Source organism: Biomphalaria glabrata, chromosome 15 (genome assembly GCF_947242115.1).
Source record: "Biomphalaria glabrata chromosome 15, xgBioGlab47.1, whole genome shotgun sequence".
NCBI classification, from domain to species: Eukaryota; Metazoa; Mollusca; class Gastropoda; family Planorbidae; genus Biomphalaria; species Biomphalaria glabrata.
Window position 1 is genome coordinate 26846551 of NC_074725.1, and position 22778 is coordinate 26869328.

Sequence of the window (22778 nt, forward strand, 5' to 3'; positions counted from 1 at the left end):
GTATTTATTATAAAATATAAAAAAAAAAATACAAATTAAAAGAAACACAAGTATTTTATTTCAAAATGATGAAATAATGCTTACATAATATGTATTTTCATAACTCCTTGATGACCAAAAAACAAGCTTGTCAATATCATTTTATGACATATGAGTATTGTCACCTACATTATACCATTAGTAAAAAAAAAAACAATTTACTGTCATAATTAGTAACAATTTGACTATTTGAGACACATAAAGACATGATATGAATTTAAAATATATATGAATTTAAAATATATACTCTTATGTTAATTAATATCACCAAAATAAAATGAACAAAATATTGATTCAAGTTGTCCCACAATGATGAGCATGATTGGAACATTCATTACATCTGCTTCAGATGAAGCTTTTTTTAACCCAACTATTATTTACGCCTTCTGATGTACACATAAATTGAGGACACATTCATTACAAGACAACCGAACAGTAATCAAGTGGGATTGGTCTTGTCAACACCACAAAAAAAAATTGGCTTTCAATGTCAATTTTTTGAATGGTCAGATGTATTAATTCTATAAAAAAGAACCTTGACAAAATTGCTGATATTATAGAGGCCAACAGTTGTCTGAAATACTCTAACAAGAATAACAACATATAATCTATTCTCTTTCAATATTATTTTATATTGTGAAAACATGTTGAAATAGAAAACAACAAAACATACTACTCAGAAAACTATGTCTTAGATTGTTTGGAAAATAGAAATAGGAAAATAGAAAAAGAGGAACAAGCTAAACATCTGAAATACAAAGAGCTCTCTTTAGATGTTATCAAAATGAAATCGAAAGTATGTGCGAAACAAAAAGAGCTGTACACAAGATCTTATACCCAGGAACACGAAGCTACTTAATGAGGACTGGGAGAAAAAAAAAGATTAAAAAAAAATATATACTAAAGAAAAGATAACATCTACAAACACATATATTTAGCTCATCATGCAGTTTTTTTATATTTATTTTTGCGTTAAATGAAATCAGCTAAAACATCAAATAGAAATGATCTGGTTTTGTTGAATAGTAATAATAATAAACATCAAAAGATAAAGTTGGGTTACTTGAAGTTTCAAGATTCTGAGTATGGACAGGATTTTTTTTTAACAAAGTCATTGCTTCTGTGCTGAAGCTGGAAATGGGCTGAGGGTATTAAAGTGACACACGTCATGTGTCAGAATAAAAGAGCAGATAGAAAAGATTTAGGAAATTTTTTATCTTTTGATGACTGAACCCAGCACACTGTAATAGTAGTGTAAAACCAACACTAACTATTGGCAATTAGGTGCAGGTGGATAATCAAATAAACAAAAGATATTTTAATTAATAGATGTTTTTATTCCTAAACAAGTCTCTTGTATCTATTTTCATATAGGCTACATTGACTTTAAGAGTTGTACTTTTGAGTTGTACATTTGGTCACATCAAGTCAGATAACTCTAAAACACTTTACAAGCAGAAGCAGTCCCTTTCAGTTTAGGACAATAAAGTTTGGCTATGCACTCCCCAGAGATAAAAGGGAGAAGACAAAATATTGCACATATCCTCTCTGAAACAACAACACAAATGGAACTGTACAGAATACCGCTTGTCTCCAGCTTGACCACCTAAGAAGGGGGCTCGAGTTCGAATCCAGAGTTGCATTTGTTGAGCGCTTAAAAGTAGGATGGAAACCTTCTTGCAGATACCCCTCCCCCACACAAAAGAGATTGGACCATAGCGCATTGAGCATGCTATAATCATGAAAGCTGCTATATTAAAGCTATTTTTTAAAAAATCATTATCTATCAAAAATGCAAATTTAAATGTTTGATACACTGAGCTCTCTCTCTCTCTAAATATATATGGAGAGAGTTATGATGTGATATTGAAAAAAGCACCAAAAATAGTTTGCTCAGTGAAAACGAACAGTTTAAAATTAGAAAAAATATGCATAGGGCTGAGATATGGTATAATTTTTTTATTCACTGCCCGTTTCTATTAGTTCAATAACCTGTTTGTTTAAAAAATCCATAAAGTAGCTAAACATATCTGATTTCAACTAAAAAAGAGTGTCAAAGCTCTTATTCCTAACAAGACATGATGAGCTCTTTCTACAGGAAAGCTTTAAAATAATAACAGTGGCTCGACATACCTTACCACATTGGGCTAATCCCGTAATAGACATCCTATCACAATAGGGGCTAATGGGTTGAAAAAAACAAACTGTTGGGCTATGTACTCTAAAGATGAAGTTAAATTAAAATCTATGATAAAGATTTTTTTGCCAGTCTATGTCTTGTGTTCATAGAACAGATTGCAGTGGCCGGCTTTTAAACAAAAAAACAAACAAACAACTGATCCATCACTTGAATAGGATAAAATATATTCACAACACTGTTCAATTAGAATGTATTAATTGCTAAGCTTGGTAAAGAATTGATAAACTTAATAAATGGTATAAAAACTTATTGTTCACACATTGTAGTAGATTAGGTTTACTGGAATGATGATACGAAACAGTAAATAAATTTGATCTATAAATGGCAATGTTCTTAAAAAATATGGAATACTGGAAAACATGTAAACAAAAATGTTACAAGCAAATAAAGATTTGAGCAATGTTTATGTGATACACTTGAAAATAAACATATTGAAATAACAGAATCACTCGATGACATAAATAAGGAAAAAAAAATCTATCAAATAAAAGTTCAATCATGTTCCAGGTAAAGCAGAACACTTGAAATAAACAATGTGTAAAAAATATAGTTCTCTCATGGAATGGATCAACCAAAACAAAAGCATGCTTTAAATAAACATGCCACATCTTTCATTATTAACTATAACCGATTCATTTTAAAAACAAACTAAATATGGAATAATGTGTAAATGCTGAATTATTTTTGGTTTCAAACAATAACTTCATATTGTCTTATTAAGATACTTCCAGCTTTTCAACTGTCATGGTTAAGATAATGTGCTATGATCATGGAATAAATAACATTTTGTAAATATAAAAAATATATTTGGTCTAAGAATGTTTCAATATGCTTCACATGTAAAAAGTAGTTCAAAGGAAATTAAACAAACAAATTTACGACCCAACCAGGCAAATTGAGTCTTGTCACAAAACTGGTCAAAGTAAAACTTTTATCAAATATGAAAAGTGGGAAATCAACAATTTAAAGCTGCTACTTTGAAGCAGATATATTTCTTACAGACTTATGATAGAATACAACCTTTTAATTAGCTATTTATTTATTAGCAAGATTAAATTATATGATTGTTTTTTTTAAGCATGTAAATTTGTTTTAAGTACAACTTTTAAATAAATTTAAATAACAAAATTTTCTATTAACTACTATTTCAGTAAAAAATGTATTTAACAATGAAATATTATGGAAAATTTATTACTGAACTTTACGGTAATTCTCATGACTTACATTTTTCAAATTAATGTAACTATTTTTTAAAATCTTACTACAATAACAAGAACAGATATTTTTGTTTATTTCAAATTAAAATCATTCAACCTAAATAACACCGATGAAGTGAAAGAAATATCCTCAAATAAATATTTTAAAAATATATTGATAAAACAAAAATTAATGAAAGCCATGTTTAAAAATTATCCTGATAAAAATCTGGCCACTTGCGGTTGAAAGTACAGATCAAGCAAAAAAAATAAAAAATTGAAAGAACACAAATATACTTCCAAATTTATATAAGACTTAGGGGTGGGACATTGCATGGTGACATTCTGTCTGAGATTTATGACTGTAGCGCCTGCCTGACACATTTCTCTCTCATGGCCTTGATTTTATCCCCAGGCATGGACCCAGTCACTTTAAAGATGTTCTGTGGAAATGCACGCAAAACAAATTGACTGCAACAGCTTTTCGTATTATATATACACTACCTTTACAGTTGAACAGAAATTACGCACTATCACTGTATAACTAGATGTAATTTCTAGTTCTTAATGTCACTTCAAAACCTTATAGTTCATGGTGTAAAAGTCAAACTTCATATGTAGCCACGAATACCAGGAAGATCCCTAATCTTGAATCATTCCAACAATGTCCAATAATACGCATTAGAGTTGGATGGACTCAGGTTCTTACTAAAATCTTAAATCAAAATACCCCCCCCCCCCCAGCCTGACATTTGAACTGGATATTATTGGTTTATAAAACAAGACAAAGCATTAGTCTTCTATCATATCAAACATTTAGTTTATATGAATTTGATATCACCTTCACCTTTCCCTTCGTCTGTTGGACCCACACAAGATTTGTCCACCGTCTGTCTCCATTCCTCTGTCTTTTGCCTAGGATAAAACCTCTTTCAATGGCAGGCCCTTCCATTCTGTTATGTTGTCTTCCCATCTCTTTCTCTGTCTGCCTCCTCTTCTTTTTCCTGGTACTGTTCCATGCAGAAAGGTCTTATCAAGCCTTGAAGACCTTGTAATATGGCCATAGAGTTTTAGTTTGCATTTTGTTTTCCAATAGTTAGCAGGTCATTGTGGGATCCAACCGCTGTACTAACCCAGTCTCTAATCTCTGCATTTGTGATGATTGTCTTTAAATGTCTTTAATTTGGATATAATGAGGTATAATTACATAGGTGTGATGCAAGCTTAATATGCTGGCATAGATGCACAAACAGCAGAGATTATTCCTTATCATAAGTTGTGTAAGTTGGTAATTAGTGCTTCTATACTGTCCACACCAGCCTCTGGCAGAACCTAGTTATTTGTAGTGTAGTCATGCAGGCGTATGCCAACCATTAGGCAGAGGCACCTTTGATGGAAGCGTTTGATAGAGCACCAACGTCTCAGAGCCATACAAGAGTGTAGTAAGAACCCCTGCTTTATAAAAACACTGATTTTTGTTGCTAGGTGAAGAGACCTATTACGCCACACTCTCAGTCTGAGGCGGCCAAAAGCGCCATTGGCCTTTGCAAGACAGTTGTCTATTTCTAAAAGATAAGGTGGTCCTTAATGTAATCAGATCTTTTCTTTTCTATTTAGTTCCTATGTTAAAGGAAGTGATTTTAAGTTGTTTTTTATGGTTTGATGGGGAGGAAGGGTTAGCCTATTTGGGCTGATTACATATTAGATTCATTTCTAGATTTTTTTATTAGCTACATTACATTTTTTTCAAGCAAAGCATAGAGACTAACTTGAATAATAATTGAGTTAATTTCTAGACATAAATAATGATTTCTTGTAAAATCACCTGCATGAATGTGTGACACTCTAGAGTAATTGGGTCCTTGACAATGTCCTTAAACACTTCGACTGCTTGGGGAAAGTTGGTGCACTTGAGCAGACGGTCTTTATTCAGCGTTATCAAAGTCAGGGCCACTCGTAGGAGAATTTTAGAACCTTCCAGAAACAAGCAATCCCAAACACGCAGCACTGTCTGTAAAAGAAATTTATTTGTTCTTGTGTACTTTTAGATTTCATAAGTCTCAAATGAACATAAAATGTAAATATAGAAGTGAAGCTAGGTGCTGAAACAAATGATGATACATACATATTAAACATAAATGAACAGAAGCACCAGGGACCAATAAGGGACTGCGCAGACCAAGGCTCAAACCAGTGATCCTGGAATCGACAACACCACCTAGCGATAACGCACTAAGCGAACTTAACCTCTAGACCATTGGAATGTCCAAAAAAACATTCTTCTGATCCAGTCATTTCGCCCGTATGCAAATTACCATTATTTGTCTAATACATGGCTTACGGCTGTCTGTGTCGGCTCTATTGAAGTTGTTGGTGAATGGATGTGGCGAGGTGGGGGAGGAGCTAGCTTGGGCATGTGACTATTGACCACTGGGGTGGTAATTTGCATACGGGCGAAATGACTATACAAGACTTCAGAGAATACAGACAGAGAAGTTTGAAATTTAAACTGTTGTTTCTATACCACAAAATCATTTATTTCTCCTTAAAAAATTTTTTTTCTCCAAGTTAACTGTGAAGATCTACATTTTAATATTTGGATTTCTTCCAGTTAAAAAAAAGATACTTTTAGGAGTTTTAGCTGATAGACTTACATCCACAGGCATAACGTCAGCATAGAGACAGATGAACCACTTCATCCCCACCAGGCACCACTGCACACCTAGCCCTTCCAGGTGACTGTGTAAATCTGGAAGCTTCCACCTGGGGAAGTTAAAAGTATCTTGATTACCTGAGAAGCCTTTTGAAGAAATGTATTTGACAATGTTTAATGTGAATGGTAATGTGGATGAAAAACTGAAAACAGCTCAACAATCTAAAAGGATCTATCACCATCAAGATAAAAACCAAAATCTACAAACAAAAAGACTAACATAAAATACTATGATACTGTTCAACTAACTTGACAAGTTCCCCAAGTAGATCCTGTTCAGCTTTAACAGCAATCATATCTGGAGCATAAAAGTCTGGAGAATAAAAGATTGGCCTCATTTAGTATATAAAAACAAATAAAATAAAAGGTTGGTATTTGATACTCTGCCAGCACTTGCTAAGCATAATTTGTCATTAACAGTCCTGACTTTTTTTTTTTTCTTTTTTGAAAGACACACACTTTTAAAAATAAAACACTCTACTAAATAATTATTTTGTTCCTTTTTAAAAGTTTGTGTTTATGAAATGTTACAAACCCAAAACAAAGTTGAAATTATTAAGCTAAAAAATAGTTCCATAATTCAGCTCCTTTCAAAGTTTATCAAACACCTAAGTTTTATAACACCCAAGCAAAGATAGTTCTAACTTGAACATATACACATGTTGAAAATATTTATGCCCAAGGTATTTTGTATAATCTCAATGCCTGCATATATCCCAAAAACTTTAGGATTGCCTTAAAGAAAATATATTTATTTGTAAGCCAATGCGTACTCAGCACTTAATAGAAACCTTCAAAGATACATTAAGCAAGGAAAGTATTTTACTTTTCAAAGATAACAAATTAATATGCCCTGCAAATAGTTTATGGTACACCTTATTTTTAAAAGTAAAAATATTTAAGTATTTTTCCATGCAAGCTCATCCCGCAATTTGGTGTGGACCTGCAACTTTAAAATAAACAAGCGGAATACAAAAAAAAACTTTTTTTAAAAAAAAAAGCTTATATTAAGTTTGGATCAGTCATGTAATTAAATTTTTAATAAGCCTCAGACAACACCCTATAAAGAGGACTAATTCAGCTTATACCACCACTTCAGTCAAATACTATTTCTTTCCCTTTGAAAGGGGAGATAATTCAGCTTATAACACCACTTCAGTCAAGTATTTTTTCTTTCCCTTGTTTGAGATACCAACCAAAATAATTTATTCAAAATAGTTAATTAACTAATTATTTCATTTTTTAAATTGATTAATGTGTTATCAGGTAAAATACATAATTGTGCACATCTCAGCTTGATCCGAGATTGGGCGTTGGAGAAATGTTAAAACTTTTTGGCCAGACAGACAGAGTGAGTTGATATAAGCTTTGTAAAAACTGGTTCTTATGCAGCACCCTTTTTCAGCATGGATAACTAAAAGCTTGCAGTAAATGTGTTGAAAGGATTGAAGATCAGTTCAATGTGTCAGATGTCAAGCTGTTTATTTATATGGGGTTTCTAATGTTCGACTTCACATCTGGCTATCATTTAATCTCATGTCCATTCATTTTGTCACTAGTGTGATGACTTTCTGATCCCCTCAGCTCTTTACCCTGATCTCTACTATCTCAAGGAATTTCATTCACATGTCCATCCATTCATTATATTAGATCCTATTAGATGCTGCTTACGTAGGTCCTCCTGTGCAGTTGGGCACATAGGGCAGCTAGCTCTAGCCAGAGAGGTCCGTCATAGTTCACTGCCTCAGCCTCTTTTCAGATGGTGCCCTCAGATATGTCTAAGGATATGTCCCGTGAATCTCATCTGCTGTTTGGTCCCTTCACTAATGATGTGAGTGCTCACTTGGGAAAGGATTTATCTGTTGGTGACATGGTCTCAGTCTGTTATTTCTAGCATCCTTCTTCTCCTTGAGCCACATTTTGTCTCTTTTCAACTTTTATGGATGAATTCCATGGCTCACTAGGAGGCTGTTGGGGCATTTATTGCATTGAGGAGGTGGATCTTGATCTCTGCTCTAATTGATTGGCTTTAGGAAGATGGCTCCTACTTTACTATCGAACATGGACCAACGTGATATGCATCTCCCATCACTTGTGATACTAACAGGCCTCATTTTCACCATTCCCATACTTCAAAGTTCTGATTACTTAGTAAATTCTGACAAACTACATAGGTTGGTAATGTAATGAAGACATCCTAGGACTTAGTGGTTATTACTCACATTGTCACTGGGGATATAAGTCAACTAAGAAAGACACTGTATGTAAGCTCACCTGGTAATATTGTCTGTATCAGAGTGTCCATTAACCAAAAAGCCTTCTCCTCAGATTTCATGACCAGCAATAAAAGACCAGCAATAAAGTTCATTCCCTGGAGATAAACACTTCAACAACTCATGCAATGTGACAGAAAAAATAAACATTGAAAAAGCCTTTTGTAATACCTTATTCTTTGTAATGTCAGTGTCACTAAATCTAGAGTTATAAAGAGAAAAGCAATGTATAAAAGATGTGAGTAAAAATAACAAGGTTGGGTTGGGTTCATGTGTTGCTATACTCTAGTCAGTGTTTGGTGTATTAATGTATAACAATAATTCATGTTTCAATCATTACCTGGCAGTACCCTAAGTGTGGATTACTCAAGGATATGGCTTCAAGAACATTTTGTAAAGGTTTTTTCAATGACCCAGGGTCAGCCAGCTCACTAAAGTAAACATTTTCTGGAAATGTTCGGTGGATATCTAAAAAAAAAAAAAAGGTTCAGCAAAGTCTATTTTTACTTTTTATTCAAGTTGTGACAATAAAATTCATTAAGTTTTTTTCCTGGTCAATATCTTCCCGAGAAAATAAAAAGCAAAGTCAACATAGGTGAAGAGTTTAAAAGCAATTCAAGAAAAGTACAAGTCTTGGTGATCTGTAAGGATAGACACCTTTCTGTAGATGGATTCATATGTTTTTGGCCCTGATTACAGTAAATCAAATGTAGATTTGAAATCCTGGAAACATTTGTTAGCATTGCAGAAGAATAAAATATCCATTAAGTTATGATTGTAAACTAAAACACAAAGTTTAGTTAACAGAAAAAAGGTGCCAATAGCTCAAAGGAAAAAATTATCATTTGATCACTTTCATTACTTTTGTAACCCATGTTTCATTGGATGAAATATTTTTGCGGCAAAAGTCTTCACTTTAGAAAAAAATAATACATTCAATAAAAATGTACCTAATAAAATACTTTCAGACACTGCAGGGTCAGTGCGTTGGCTTCTCAGTGTGGTGTACTTTTGTGGATCTTCAGCCATTCTTTTGGAGGCTTTACTTATCTGCATCCAAACCTATCAAATAATAAAAAATGTTTCATTCTAAGATTTCAAACGATAGAAGTGATTTTTTTTTGGCAATAAAAACTAATTAATTTTGAACTAAATACAATTTATAGTAAACTAGACATAAAGTTGTCAGGTCAGATCTTTTTAAAAACCACTTTAAGTCTAATAAATTTTTTTTTATCTCTGTAAAGCTCTTTTAAGTCAAATGTAGTGAATTGAGATAATGCCTACACTAGAAGCACTTTCAAGTCAAATAAATAAGCAAATATTTATCCTTCCAGTTTAATGTTTGTTTGTAAAATGTTTCGGATGTTCCTTCAGAGTTGAAGATAGTTTACTTCCTAGTCCAAACCTCCCGCAGGACGAAGTGGGATGGGAGCGGGCAGGGTTTGAACCCTCGACCGTCTATAAATACGAACGACAGTCCAGCGTGCAAACCGCACGACCAGGCAGCCATCCTTACTTACCTTAAATGAAACCCATGTCTCTATTTTAAGCATTATACAAAATGTTAAAACATAAATAGTCAATGAGTAAACTTACATCTGGACGCAAGTCCCCAGGAATGCCTTTGCGACAAAAACGTTTCACTAAAACAAAAAAGGAAAATTAACAAAGAAAAGATTAACAAGAAATGTAGGTCAGGATTTTAAAAACTTAACTATAATGTCCAATAGAACCTAAAAATATTTACATTTTCTTGAGTTGGACAAATTGTCCATCTTTTTGAAGCTTGACTTCCACCTGGAAGCTCTTCTTGACAGTGTGGACAGATAAGTTGACATGAACTTCTCATACGATTCAAAGTCAAATTCTGCAGTCCTTTCAAAGCCATAAGGATCAACTTTTCTGTGCAAGGGCAAAGACAAATAGATTTTGTTCATAAAATGTGAAGGAATCAATAAATATTCATTTAAAACAAGCTTTGTTCTTTTTTTTTGTGTTTCAGATTCAAGATGTGAATCAAGAGAATAGGTTTTTTAAAAGCATTGGCAAAGAAGTTTCTGGAACAAAAAATAATAATGCAATGAAGTGGTAGATGGTTATTAGTAAGAATGTTCACTATGCAAGTCAGGCATCATGTAATCCCTGGCATGTAGATTATGCTAAAATATCTTCAATGACTGGAAATTAATTTTATTGTGCATTTTTTAAAAATCTAGTGCCTAGTTTATTTAGTTTACTGCAAACCTGTGGCTACACTAATAAAAAAAAGGTTAAATAATTAATTAAAATTAAACACTATTATTTAAAAAGAAACATTTTTTACAATGTAATATGTAAAAAATAATCAGGATATAAATAAGGAATGTTTATTGTTTTTCTTTAAACCAGCATTTTGCTTCTGAGCTGCTAACCTCTTCAGTAGTTTGTGCCATGAAAAAACAACATGTTAATCCTGAAAGCTGCTCTGTATATAAAGTTTTTCCACTATGGTTCGATGATGACCACTTTTATCATCCAGGTGGCTGAGGGCTTTGCACTGGGATTTTGTGCCTTCTCATGTGGCTGGTGAGACCTATGTGAGCCCGGAATGTTCGGCTGCATACTGGGCAGGTTATTCCAGCTGGAGCTAGTGTAAATAACCTTGCTTTTTTCTCTGACGCTTTTCTTCTGCCAGCGCTGTTCTCTTCTCTCAATTTGTTCGCCAGTTTTCAGAGAGTGACGCCATGATGCTTTATCATCTGCTTCCATCTTCCAGATGACAGAGTCAATGCTGAAGGCTTTCAGAGAACCTTTTTGCCGTCCTGAAGGTTAGTTCTACTGGATTGTTAATAGGGTCATCAGAGCTGTAACAATTTGGGACATTCTAAGAAAATTATTTGACAGTTTCATAAGGGTGAGAGCAGTGTCTGCAGTAGAATAGACATATCAGGGTTTACTTTACTTAAGGTGGAAATTTAGCATCATGTGTCTTGTTCAAAGTTGGACAATTATAATTTGAAGTTTATTGAGTGTGGTCATTACTACACAGAATAGCATTTGCTTCAAGAGGCCATTGGTTGTGCAACTTGTTTCAAATGGTTGTTTAATTATATATATACATAAGACACATCAGATGTTTCAACAAGCTTTGTTTATTGACTTAATTAAATTTTAATTTTGTCACAAATAACCTATTTATTTCATTTAGATGTATGGAGGCCTTATTCATAAACAAGAAAAAAATTAAAAAAAAAAAACAAACAAAAAAAAAAAAAAAAAACTTTTTTGAAAAGTCAATGCCTCTATTGTACAACTTAAAATAAAATATCTAAAAATTAAAAAACGTTTTTTGCTTAAGCGTATTATCAAAATTGTACTTCAGCACCATTAGCTGGATGACCCCATGGCATGAGCCACTGAGCCATAGCTACAATTGTGAAAATGTATCATTATTTATTGGTACTTTCATAACAAAGAACCCAAACTTCTGATTTAAGATCTAGTCTAGAATCTAAATCTACTTCCAGATGTAGAATCTAGATTTAGATTTAAGTAAAAATATAAACAATGCTTAGATAATCTATCAATAAACTGACAGCAAAGCTTTCTCTATCATGAGAATTTGAATCCATTTGGTCTTAATTAAATAAGACCATTTTTTAGGCATAAACATTGTATTTTAATATTCAGATAAAACAAAGGATAGGTGAAAGTGAATGTAAAGTTAGATGTGAACCTGGCCTAACTGATATCTTATAATTGATCAAATTGTTTTGTTAAGGCTTAATCTCTTATTCGAATCCTCAAGAAAAAAAAATAAAAAATTTAGTAGTGGTGTAATAAAAATAAACGACAAGAGAATGCAGTTTACAAGATTAATATTTGTTTAAAATTATAATGCATACTAAATAGACTTTTGCTCGTGTGTAAATATAGTACTTAGTATAACAGAACTTACATAACTTAACAATACAAATATAAAAACAAAAATGTTTGACAAAAAATCTACAACCGTTTGCATAAATGTGTTGAAAATATGGTACACAGTCATCTCCCCTAATAAAGAGCCTCAAGTGTTTGGGTGTTTAATAGTTAATAGTTGTAAAAGTGGTGTATTTTTATGAAAAAACTGCTTGCATAAGTGTTTTTAAAAATGTGATTTTTGGCTTTCAGAAAAGAAAAAAGTAGCCGTTGCATCAGAACTTTGAATGGTCTAAAATATTGTGAAGTCAGATTTTCACTTTTGTAGTTTACGAGATCTAAATGGGATGGACGGATAGACATTTCACACAAAACTAATAGCTTCTTTTCCCTTTCAGGGGCCGCTAAATTAAATTTGTTAAGATTACATGCATTTGCATTCTAATGAGACATTCTGAGACAATGTAGAAAGTACAAAAAAAAAAAAAAAAAAAGCATTAAAAAATGAAAATAAAAACTCAACCTATCAATGATATCATATTCACTGTTAGAGGGAGAATAAGAGACAGTGGAAGGTGTATCAGAGGTATCCTTGTCTTTGTTCAAGTCAGTTACGGCTTGTTCCTCCATAGTAATTGGTTTGGCCAAAATAAACAAAAGATGATGTTCCCTATTAGAAAACTGGGTGGTCACACAATAGATCAATGTTATATCTCAATGAATAAAATCCTTTTTTTTTGTTCTTTATAGAAGTGATATCACAAATGTCTTGTTTTTCTACCAAGGAATCTTTTTTTCCCACTTTTTTTTGGCAAAAGAAGACAATTTATTTTCACAAATCAAGAAATTTTAGCACTTGTACAAGTTTTGTTTCTTAAAGGCTCTAATTGTAATAGAACTTCCTTTTAGACAAACAACTTGAACACTGAAATCTTTCATGCAGCTTTAATTTAACTACGTTGAAATGACATTAAGATCCAAGAACTAAACACTCAAATATCTCAAAACATGAAACTCATTGACACAGCCTCATATCCTTTTGAGCGTAGTGGTGTCAACTGTTTGAAACATAATGGTGTGGAGACATCTCCTATTGATCCAATCATATTGTATTGATTTAAGGCCAGCAACTCATGTTGGGTCCAGCACAAAATAAAAAGGAATTGCCAACCTAAAGAGGATGCCCAGATGTTGCATACCTGATGCATTCCAAAGTAGTGACTTCACACCCACCACAGAGTCAATGTTTATTGCATTGTTAATCGATGTTTTACGTTTTTATACTATCACTTAATACCGATGTAATTCTTTTAACATTTCATAACAATACATTTTTTGTGGAATAGGAATGGAATTAGAACGAGGAGAAAAACATGTCTTGCAGATTTATAGTAATTCTAAATCTGTACAAAAAAACAAAAGGTAAGCAAAATTTTTCATTCAAATATCAACAGGAAGATTAGAGAGATTGTACTTTTTCATATAGTATTTAGGTTTCAGGGTAGTGTTTTATTATTTAGTGTCATATGCAATCTATGTTAAAACCATTAGAGCATGGTTGCCTGAATTTGTCAGGAAAACCATTGACTTAGCACAGTTGAAGTCTCGTGGGGAACTGCTAATAGATTAACACATAATTGTAAACCTTAGTTTTTGATTATATGGTTTTGAATATAAAAAAAATGTTCATAGTATGTTGACACTGTGCCAGGGTAATGCTTATGAAAATAGAAGGTTTTATAGTTATCTATTGTAAGTTTCAAACTTTAAAGAGCAGCCTATTTCTCTCAATATAGTGTACATATACCACCACATCAGTCAGGTACTATTTTTTGTCCATACCAAACAAAATAATTATTTACCAATAGTTATTAAACTAATTAGTTAATTGTTTTTTCATTCATTCTTGTTTTGTAAGGTACAAGAAATAATTTAGCAAAATTTCAACTTCATCCGAGATTGGGTGTGGGAGAAATAGTGTGTATAAGCTTTTTACCAGACAGAGTTGATATAAGCTTTGTAAATATACTGATTCTGCAAAAGTAAATTCTATTTTTTTAATTCCTCTTATTAGGTTGCAAACTTTTCATGGAGGGTGGGTGGATTTCAAAAATTCCCAAAAAGAAAGTATACATGTAGAATTCTATATCTTTGGAAAAAAATTACTAACTAATTGGCTACACATTAAACATACTGGTTTGACAGTTACAATATATAAAAATATAATTGTCTTAAAATTAAATTAGACTTTTGAGAGTTTTCAGTAAGTATTCACGCACTAAACACAAATGTTTCTTTCTATTGTCCATACACTTCAGCTGGCATTCCAGCACATGACTCCAATGTTTCTATCTTAAATAGGCTTCAACTGGTAATGCTGAACTCAACTCAAAGTTTTTTTGTATTCAGTAAAGAATTGAATAAATAATTAGATCTTCATGAACATGTTTCACAACCTTTTATGTATAGATCAATGGCTGGACTGCTGATATTAATTTGTGACAATATAAATATGTATATAATACTTATGCAATTTATCAATATATAATATCAATACTATATCTCTAACTAGATCCAGTATTCTAGTCTAGACTAGTCTTCTAATGTTTCCAAGTCTGGATCGCTATATTATCAAACTAGAATTTTCTAAAGATCTACTCTGTGTAATTTATACATTGGCATATTGAGAGGGAGGTAATCACTCTTGCAAAAAAAAAAGATCTGCTTCATAGAAGAGGAACCAGTTTAAAATTTAAAAAAAAAACTTGTTCTAAACTCACCCATGACCAAAGTTTGCAGTTCCTGGTGGCCTGTTAGAACTCATGTCTGGCATATTCAATCAACCCTGAATTTCCAAACTGTGTTTCCTTTTGAAAAGAGTACCTACGTTTTCACATGTCTATTCCAACCAGCATTTCTGATGACACATTCTCTTCATGCAAATAGTTAGGAGTTCTGAAAAAAAAAAGAAGAAAAAAAAAAAGAAAAATGCATATCTTTGTTGAATTAACTAAGACTTCTTGAACGCTTTCACCAAAACGATAAAATGTTTTATTGACTGGCTTACTAGATTAATCAATTCAACTAATCATCAATTTTGAGAAAAGGACCACATAAAGATAGATAGACTTATAATTGTAAACACGTCTAAAAAAATTGTTAAAATAATTTTCTGAATGAATCTAAATAAAAACAAAAGTAAACAATTTTTTTTTGCTTTTGTATAACAAGAACTGCTTTTTCAAACAATTGTTCATGGGAATTTTTTTTCTGTAAAAACGGTTCATGAAAGAATAGACTGTGTAATACAATTGTTCACATTCTATGATCTCTTGATTCTCATAATGATACATTGGGATCTGACACCTGATTAAATTGGGACAAAACTACTAATGATAAAATGGCTACAAGGAAATGATCAAACAATAATCATAAATACTATAAAACTATGACCAATTTAATACCACAAAAAATAATATTTAAATGGCCAAGAATAGACTTATGTTAAAATGAAGGCCAAAAGAATTGAATAAAAAAATTTTTAATCATCAAAAACTTAAGTTTTGATATTTTGAACCAAGAGATTTGTTATTCTCAAACTCTTATTTAGAAAGCCTTGTGCTGACATGTTCAAACTAGAACTAAAATAGAAGACAGTTGGCATCACTCACCAAGTGTCAAGCCATTGTCATGAAAATAGATACCAAGTGGATAAACTTCCAATGTAGACTCTAGTGGCTGATATCTTGGCCAAACACAGGGAATGATAAGTAAACACAACACATAGGGAGTGATATGAACCCTGGCCTGCTTATCTGCAAGACAAGGAGAGATATAGTGCCCTAGGACTAGGTCATGTCACATGACTGGATGGCTTTCTCATTGCACATCCACTAGTGACAATGAACTTCATTGTTGACAGAATGAATGAGATACTGTTTTCAAAATAACAAAAAATAAAATTGAGTCAAGTGTAGATGAGACACTTGCCCTCCTTACTTTTTGTTTCAAAATCAAGCTGTCGTTCTCTGGTGTAGTCCAAATCGAAATTCCTTAGAGGGAATGACATTTGTTGTAGTCCCTTTATATTGTTATAATCATGATGATTATAGACTAAATGTGATCAATCCCAGCTTTTAATTTACATTCCTTTCCCATAATGCTTTAAATTTTAGCCCAAGCCACATTTGCACTGGGTTTACAAGTTAAGGAGATTCTCCAAAAGAGTGTCCCCAGGGATTTAACCTTCTGTTGAATGGAGGATGTAAATAAAATGTGTTGCCATTATAAACTTATTCTTTAAAATGCAACTCAGAAGAAAAAAATAATAAGTGGGTCAATTTGTTTTCCATGATAAATGTGATAAAACTTTTTGAAGTATTAATAAAATAAAACAATTTTTTTTTGCAAATTATTTATGTTAATTATACTTTAATAGTAAATACCCTTTTTATGTTATAACTTTTATTCTTATAGCATTCAAAAAGCGCTATGGTCCAATCTCTTCACACGAGATGCAGAAGGGGTACCTGTCTTTAAGCGCTCAGCAAACATAGTTCTGCTCGAGTTTGGATAAAAACTCGAGCCCACTTGATAAGTAGTCAAGCGACTCTTGTCACTCAGCCACACACACATCGCACACCATAAACAGTACTTTATTTTAAGAATGATAAAATATTACATAGAAGTATTTTTATTCAAGTCACTTAATATTGAAAATAGTAAACATTAAAAGTAAAGGGTCACAAGTGATGAATATTCATATTTTTGATGGTTTTCAAATGTGCTAATTGGTTTTTGAAGCTACCTAAACTGGGAATAGTTAGTCATTTGCTTTGAAAAAAAACTTGACTTATCAGATTTATTAATGATATCTGTTTGCTTACCAAGCCACAATAAATTTTAACAAGGGGTCAAACTTAATACTTAATTGAAACTTTTATCGACTGCATTGGGAGGCTTGTACATAGAGGTGAAGGGATTCTTTAAAGAATAATTAACATATTCCTTTTATGTAGAGTAATAGTTGATTTTGCTGGTGTCTTATTACAATGTGTTCAATCTTCGAAGTCCCATAACAAAATAATGAAAAGCTTTTCTACTCCTTGCTTGCTCCCACTGAACATGATCTCCAGCCCGCGGTCAATAATTTGCGTATGTTGCTGCCTCTTTTTGTTTTACTGTAAACCTCTGAAAAATGAAATGTTCAAGAAGTCACCCAATAAAATCTATGCCCAACCTAATTCGACCTTCGGGGCCATTTTAATTTCCAACACTCGTGTTGCGGGCCACATGACCAAACATGTACAAAACGATATGAAATTGACCTGAAACTATTTTTTTTAGAAACTCTGGATCTGGTACTTACATTAAATAATGGGTTATTGGAAGTTATTTATTTACGCGTTGGAACATAGTTCAATTTCAATAATTAAAATGTGAGCAACATTGTAGCTAGCCTTACCACCGACTCATTTTCTTGTTTCTTTTTGGTAAATATTCCCATCGATCCTCCAATCTTTAGGCATAGTTTGACAATATTTTTATTCTCGGCTCAAATTAAGAATGCAGCCATATTTGGTTTATAATGCCATTTATATTAAATGCTTTGTTTTTTAAACAGACTTAGTCTCTTCATAAAACAAATATGCTGGCTTATTATCATGTACCACAGTAAGTTAAGATCCGTTCACATTTCCTAGTAGATTCTAAATTGGAATCCACTTGTAGTTTCTTCGGCTCTTCCATTTCGTAAACGCACAAATTATAAACATCATGGTACCAATCCATCAGAGAAAATGTCAACGTAACAAAAAGTAAAGTTCCCCTTTCAGATTTTTTTTTAAAAAAAAGGGGAGATTTTTTCTACACTTCGTGCTGATGTTTCTGCGGGCCAGATGAAACCATGTCGCGGGCCGGATCTGGGCCACGGGCCATATTTTGGGCATCACTGGCATAGACTAATTCACATTTCTGGAGCATAGTATTAAATAACGCATCGGTCAGGGCAAGTACCAGTAGTGCTTTTGGAAATAAACAGCTTCGCCTGCCTACAAAAATCGGTGTCTAACAAGTCATGGTTCTCTCAACCCCTCAATATGGAGACATAGGTACTATACAGAAGCAACTAAGACTTCTTGAACGCTTTCACCAAAGTTGTTTGTATTCTATCATGGACATACGGTGGCAAGACTGCACTACAAACAGCAATGTTGTGAATGCTGGTATGGACAGTATAAATATCTAGGAACAACCATCAACAACAAACTGAAATAGAGTGAACACTGTCAAAACCTCTACACAAAAATTCACCAACGACTGTTCTATCTCAGAAAGCTAAGAAAATTTAACATTGACAAAACAATTATTAAACTTTTTTATACAGCAACCATCAGCAGTCTAATTAACTTAGCTATCACCTGCTGGTATGGTAACACTTCACTGGCACAAAGACTTAGACTAAATAGACTAATTAAAAAAGCATCATATATCACTCGAATAGAGCTACCATCTCTTGAAGAGCTTTTTCATGAAAGATGCCTATGCAAAACACTCTTGATTCTTAAGGACAACCTGCACCCATTAAACCACTGTTACATAAGATCTGAATGAAGTGGTCGTCTCCTTTCCATTAGGACTACAACTGAAACAAAAAGATTTAAAAACTCCTTTATCCCACTTTCGGTCAGAGTGTTACAAGATCAGCTGTATCTGACAATCACAACCCAGTTTGCTGTTGGTCATTTTGGATGAAAATGCTAGCTTGCATCTGTATGTTGATAGGAAGTTTGATGCAAAACTTTGGACACATTATCATAGTACTGGAAAATGTTCATGATATTGATTGCCAGAAATTAAACATTTCAGATGCATTAGGAAGTGCAGAAAGTTAATAAAATTTCAATTTCATTACTTTCTGACTATGTTTTCAGTTTAACAAGTTCCATTTGTATATTACTAAGTATCATAAGAATATCTCATTCAGTAAGTGAAATTGAATAAATGCAAGCACAATAATTAAAAGCTTCTTGTAATAATTATTTGAATAGTGTTGATCTTTAAATATTCACTTTCTTCTTTTCAAAGTAGAAATTGAATTAAATCCATGTCTTCTGAGATGTGAACATTTTAGCTGCATTTTAAATCAACTGATATCATTGACTAGGCTATGAAACAAAATTCTTAAACATCTATGAGATGGCTAGTATCATCACAAAAACAGCTCTTTTCTCGGGTATGTAATCTTTCTGTTTTAGAAAATTGTGTGTACACAATATTTTTAGTTTCCAAAATCATAAAACTTATCTTAGATCCTAGAAAGCTAATCATAAAACTTATCTAGATTCTAGAAAGCTATCGCATTTAACAAATTTTAAGATAACCATATTTTTTTCATGAAGTGATTGTAGGCCAATATTTTTTTTCAAAGATGCTGAAATGTTCAGCAGTTCCTATTATTAAAAGGCTTTTTTAACTGTACAATATCATAATGCTTTTATATTCGTTGAATACTAATGAAAAGATTGATCATACATTAACACGGAAAAAATTGATGCTAAGAAAATTAAAATCATCTTGTTCTGGGCTTTTGGGCCAATTGCTGCTCTTAGTCAATTTAGGGATCGTAATATATTCCCGTTGAACTTTTTGTCTAGAAATCGCTTATTATTGTTTTTCAAGCGGGCGTACTTTTCTTGTTTTTTTTCTTTCCGTGCTTTTGTGCGCTACTTGTAATCATGCAGTGCGTCCCTTTTGGCGCATGCACCATAGATTGGTCACCCCTTATCTAGATCTGGATCTAGTAAAAGAGATCTTTAGTATTATATTTATTTAGACAATCAGATTTTAATTTTAGATATCTAGAATCTCTATCTAGTCATTCTATTATTTTCTAGTATAGATCTAATCTAAATCTATTTATACTAGATATATAGAATTATGATCTAGAATCAATATACTCAATCAATATAATAAACTAGTCACTAGTCTAGTAGATTTAGTACTGATAGATCTACTAGACTCTAGTAACTACTTAAACTAGTGTAACTGGTAACAGTCTAAGTCAAGGGTTCTCAACCTGTGGGTCGCGACCCCCTTGGGGGTCGAATGACAATTTCCTAGGCCTAGGCGTCGCCTTAGGGCATCGAAAACAAGGATTTTGTCTATTCTAAGGCTAAGGAATAAAATTTGACATTGTACAGTTTTTCCACTGAAAGTTACAATCTTATTATTGCCATTCGAGGATAAATTTTTAATGCAGTCAAATCAATCAGAATGACTTGAAGCGTTTCCCATAAGAAGCAATGAAAAACGTCACTGCAAGAATCAACATGCCTCGATTTGTTTGAATAAAAAAAAACGATTCATCCAAATAAACTTTAAATTGGCAAACAAAATTGAACTAAAATGATTCCCCAATATTCTCTGCTCTCTATGAGGAAAATGGCATTGAACCTGACAAACATACAACTATTTATAATTTATGTGAAAGAACATTTGCGAATGCTTGCAGACAAAATATTATTATACTTTACAAATCTGCTTGACACCCATTGGCACTTGCCAGAAGTGTATTCAAAGTCAAAGAACCGCTGGTCTAACTAGATATCTAGTCTAAGTACTCTAGCTCAGTACTGTACTAACTAGTCTAGGCACTCTAGTAGACTCTGTCTCTAGGTTTACAACTACTGAACTGGATGGCTGCCTGGTCGTGCGGTTTGTGCGCTGGACTGTCGTTCGGATTTTTCGATGGTCGAGGGTTCAAATCCTGCCCGCTCCCATCCCCCGTCGTCTTGCTGGAGGTTTGGACTAGGAAGTAAACTATCTTCAATTTTGAAGGAACATCCAAAACATGTAAAACATTTTACAAAACATTTTTAAAGAAACATTTTGAACTAGTCAAGTGAGACTAAACACTAGAATTTGATTTAGTTACTTTAATATTAGGCTACTTAGTAAGTTAAGTAAGTGACTCTAGCAGCTAGCTAGATTCTAGACATTCTAGTACAAAAAACGAGCGAGAGATTGACAGTCACACAGAGACAGAGGTGAGAAGTGTATTAGTATTAGGATGTCTCAAATGTAAAGTAACTATTTACTAGATTTACCATAATAATAATCTAGACATACATCATATAGATCTAGTCGGTAAGCTCTAGTCAAGTCTAGTCACACTCTTGACTCACTGACACTTGACTTGATCATGATGTTATTGTTAAATACATTATTTATTCAGCTGACCATATACATTTATGTAGGTCAGTGCAGTAGAAATGCGATATTTGTATCATAAACATTGAGAGTTGCCTTGTTTTGATCCTTTTAGTATTTCGCATAATAAGAAAAAGTGGAGAAAAATAAAAGATCTATCTTTATAGATCTCTATATTGTACTATTACAGCTCTACTAATCAATGTGTCAATGTGGTGAATCGTTGCTGACCTTTTTACCTTCTTGGGCAGTACAGTGTACACTGATGCGTCAGTGTCCAGAAAAATAAACAACCATATCATAAATCAAACTGCGCTTTTTGGTGGCATCAAACTGAGCTGGATAAGTGTGGCATCATAAGCATTAAAAAGGGCAAGGCAACGAACACCAACATTGAATTTGAAGGCATCGAGGAATTGAACTCCGCCTCTATTTATAAATATCTTGGAATAAACCAGAATGCCAAGATAAACCATAAGAAATTAAAAGAGGACTTTCTTGGCAAATATAGGCAAAGAGTTAATAAAATCCTCAACACCAAACTGTCTGGCAGTAATCTCATCACTGCAATTAACAGCTGGGCCGTCCCTGTGCTCCTTTACACGTTCGGTGTGATCAAATGGACTGACACCGACCTACATGACATTGACAGACTCACTAGAAAATTACTAACCAAGTTTCGATGTCTACACCCCAAGTCCTCCACCATAAGGTTATACCTGCCCAGGAAGGATGGGGGTCGTGGATTGCAGAACATCTTCAAATTGTGTAAGATGCAAGTTTTAAAAATACGATCAAAACTGCTCGCCTCCAGCAATAAATTAGTTTCCTTCCTACGGAAATACGACTCCGATGCAACCCCTCTGAACCTACACAATGCTGATGTCAATATAGGTTTGGACGACGTAGGGCATGAGATTCGCCAATGGGAAGAAAAAACACTCCACGGAAAATTTCCGGCTTCATTACATGGGGACAACATCGACAAGGCTGCTTCCTTAACATGGCTCAAAGCAGGTCATCTCTACCCTGAAACAGAAGGCTTTGTTACAGCAATACAGGACAGAGTAATCAGGACAAAAAATTACGAGAAGCATATCCTGAAACTCAATGTTGTCGACAAATGCCGAAAATGTGGAAATGTGGGCGAGTCGATTGAACACATTATGGCAGGATGTCCAGCCCTATCAGAATCAGCCTACCTAGGTCGCCATAACCAAGTTGCAAAGTTAATACACCAACAC

The 22778-nt window shown here is 33.2% G+C and overlaps 1 protein-coding gene across 4 annotated transcripts; it reads right to left on the reverse strand.

Moving 5' to 3' along the window:
• Positions 1–37: 37 nt before the first annotated feature.
• LOC106055592 (growth hormone-regulated TBC protein 1-like) lies at positions 38–21574 on the reverse strand. Of its 4 annotated transcripts, XM_056011840.1 has the most exons (12): positions 21454–21574; positions 15996–16139; positions 15105–15279; positions 10172–10326; positions 10021–10067; positions 9372–9483; positions 8762–8889; positions 8423–8519; positions 6398–6461; positions 6090–6198; positions 5261–5446; positions 38–3878 (listed from the first exon to the last, which is right to left on the reverse strand). In XM_056011840.1, the coding sequence occupies exons 3-12, from the start codon at positions 15155–15157 to the stop codon at positions 3792–3794; spliced, it is 1038 nt and encodes a 345-aa protein (XP_055867815.1). In that variant the 5' UTR covers positions 15158–15279; positions 15996–16139; positions 21454–21574; the 3' UTR covers positions 38–3791. The 4 variants fall into 4 exon arrangements, with proteins under 4 accessions (XP_055867815.1, XP_055867814.1, XP_055867816.1 ...); XM_056011839.1 differs by lacking the exon at positions 15996–16139 and having other exon boundaries at positions 21454–21565; XM_056011841.1 differs by lacking the exon at positions 15996–16139 and having other exon boundaries at positions 21432–21550.
• Positions 21575–22778: the final 1204 nt, after the last annotated feature.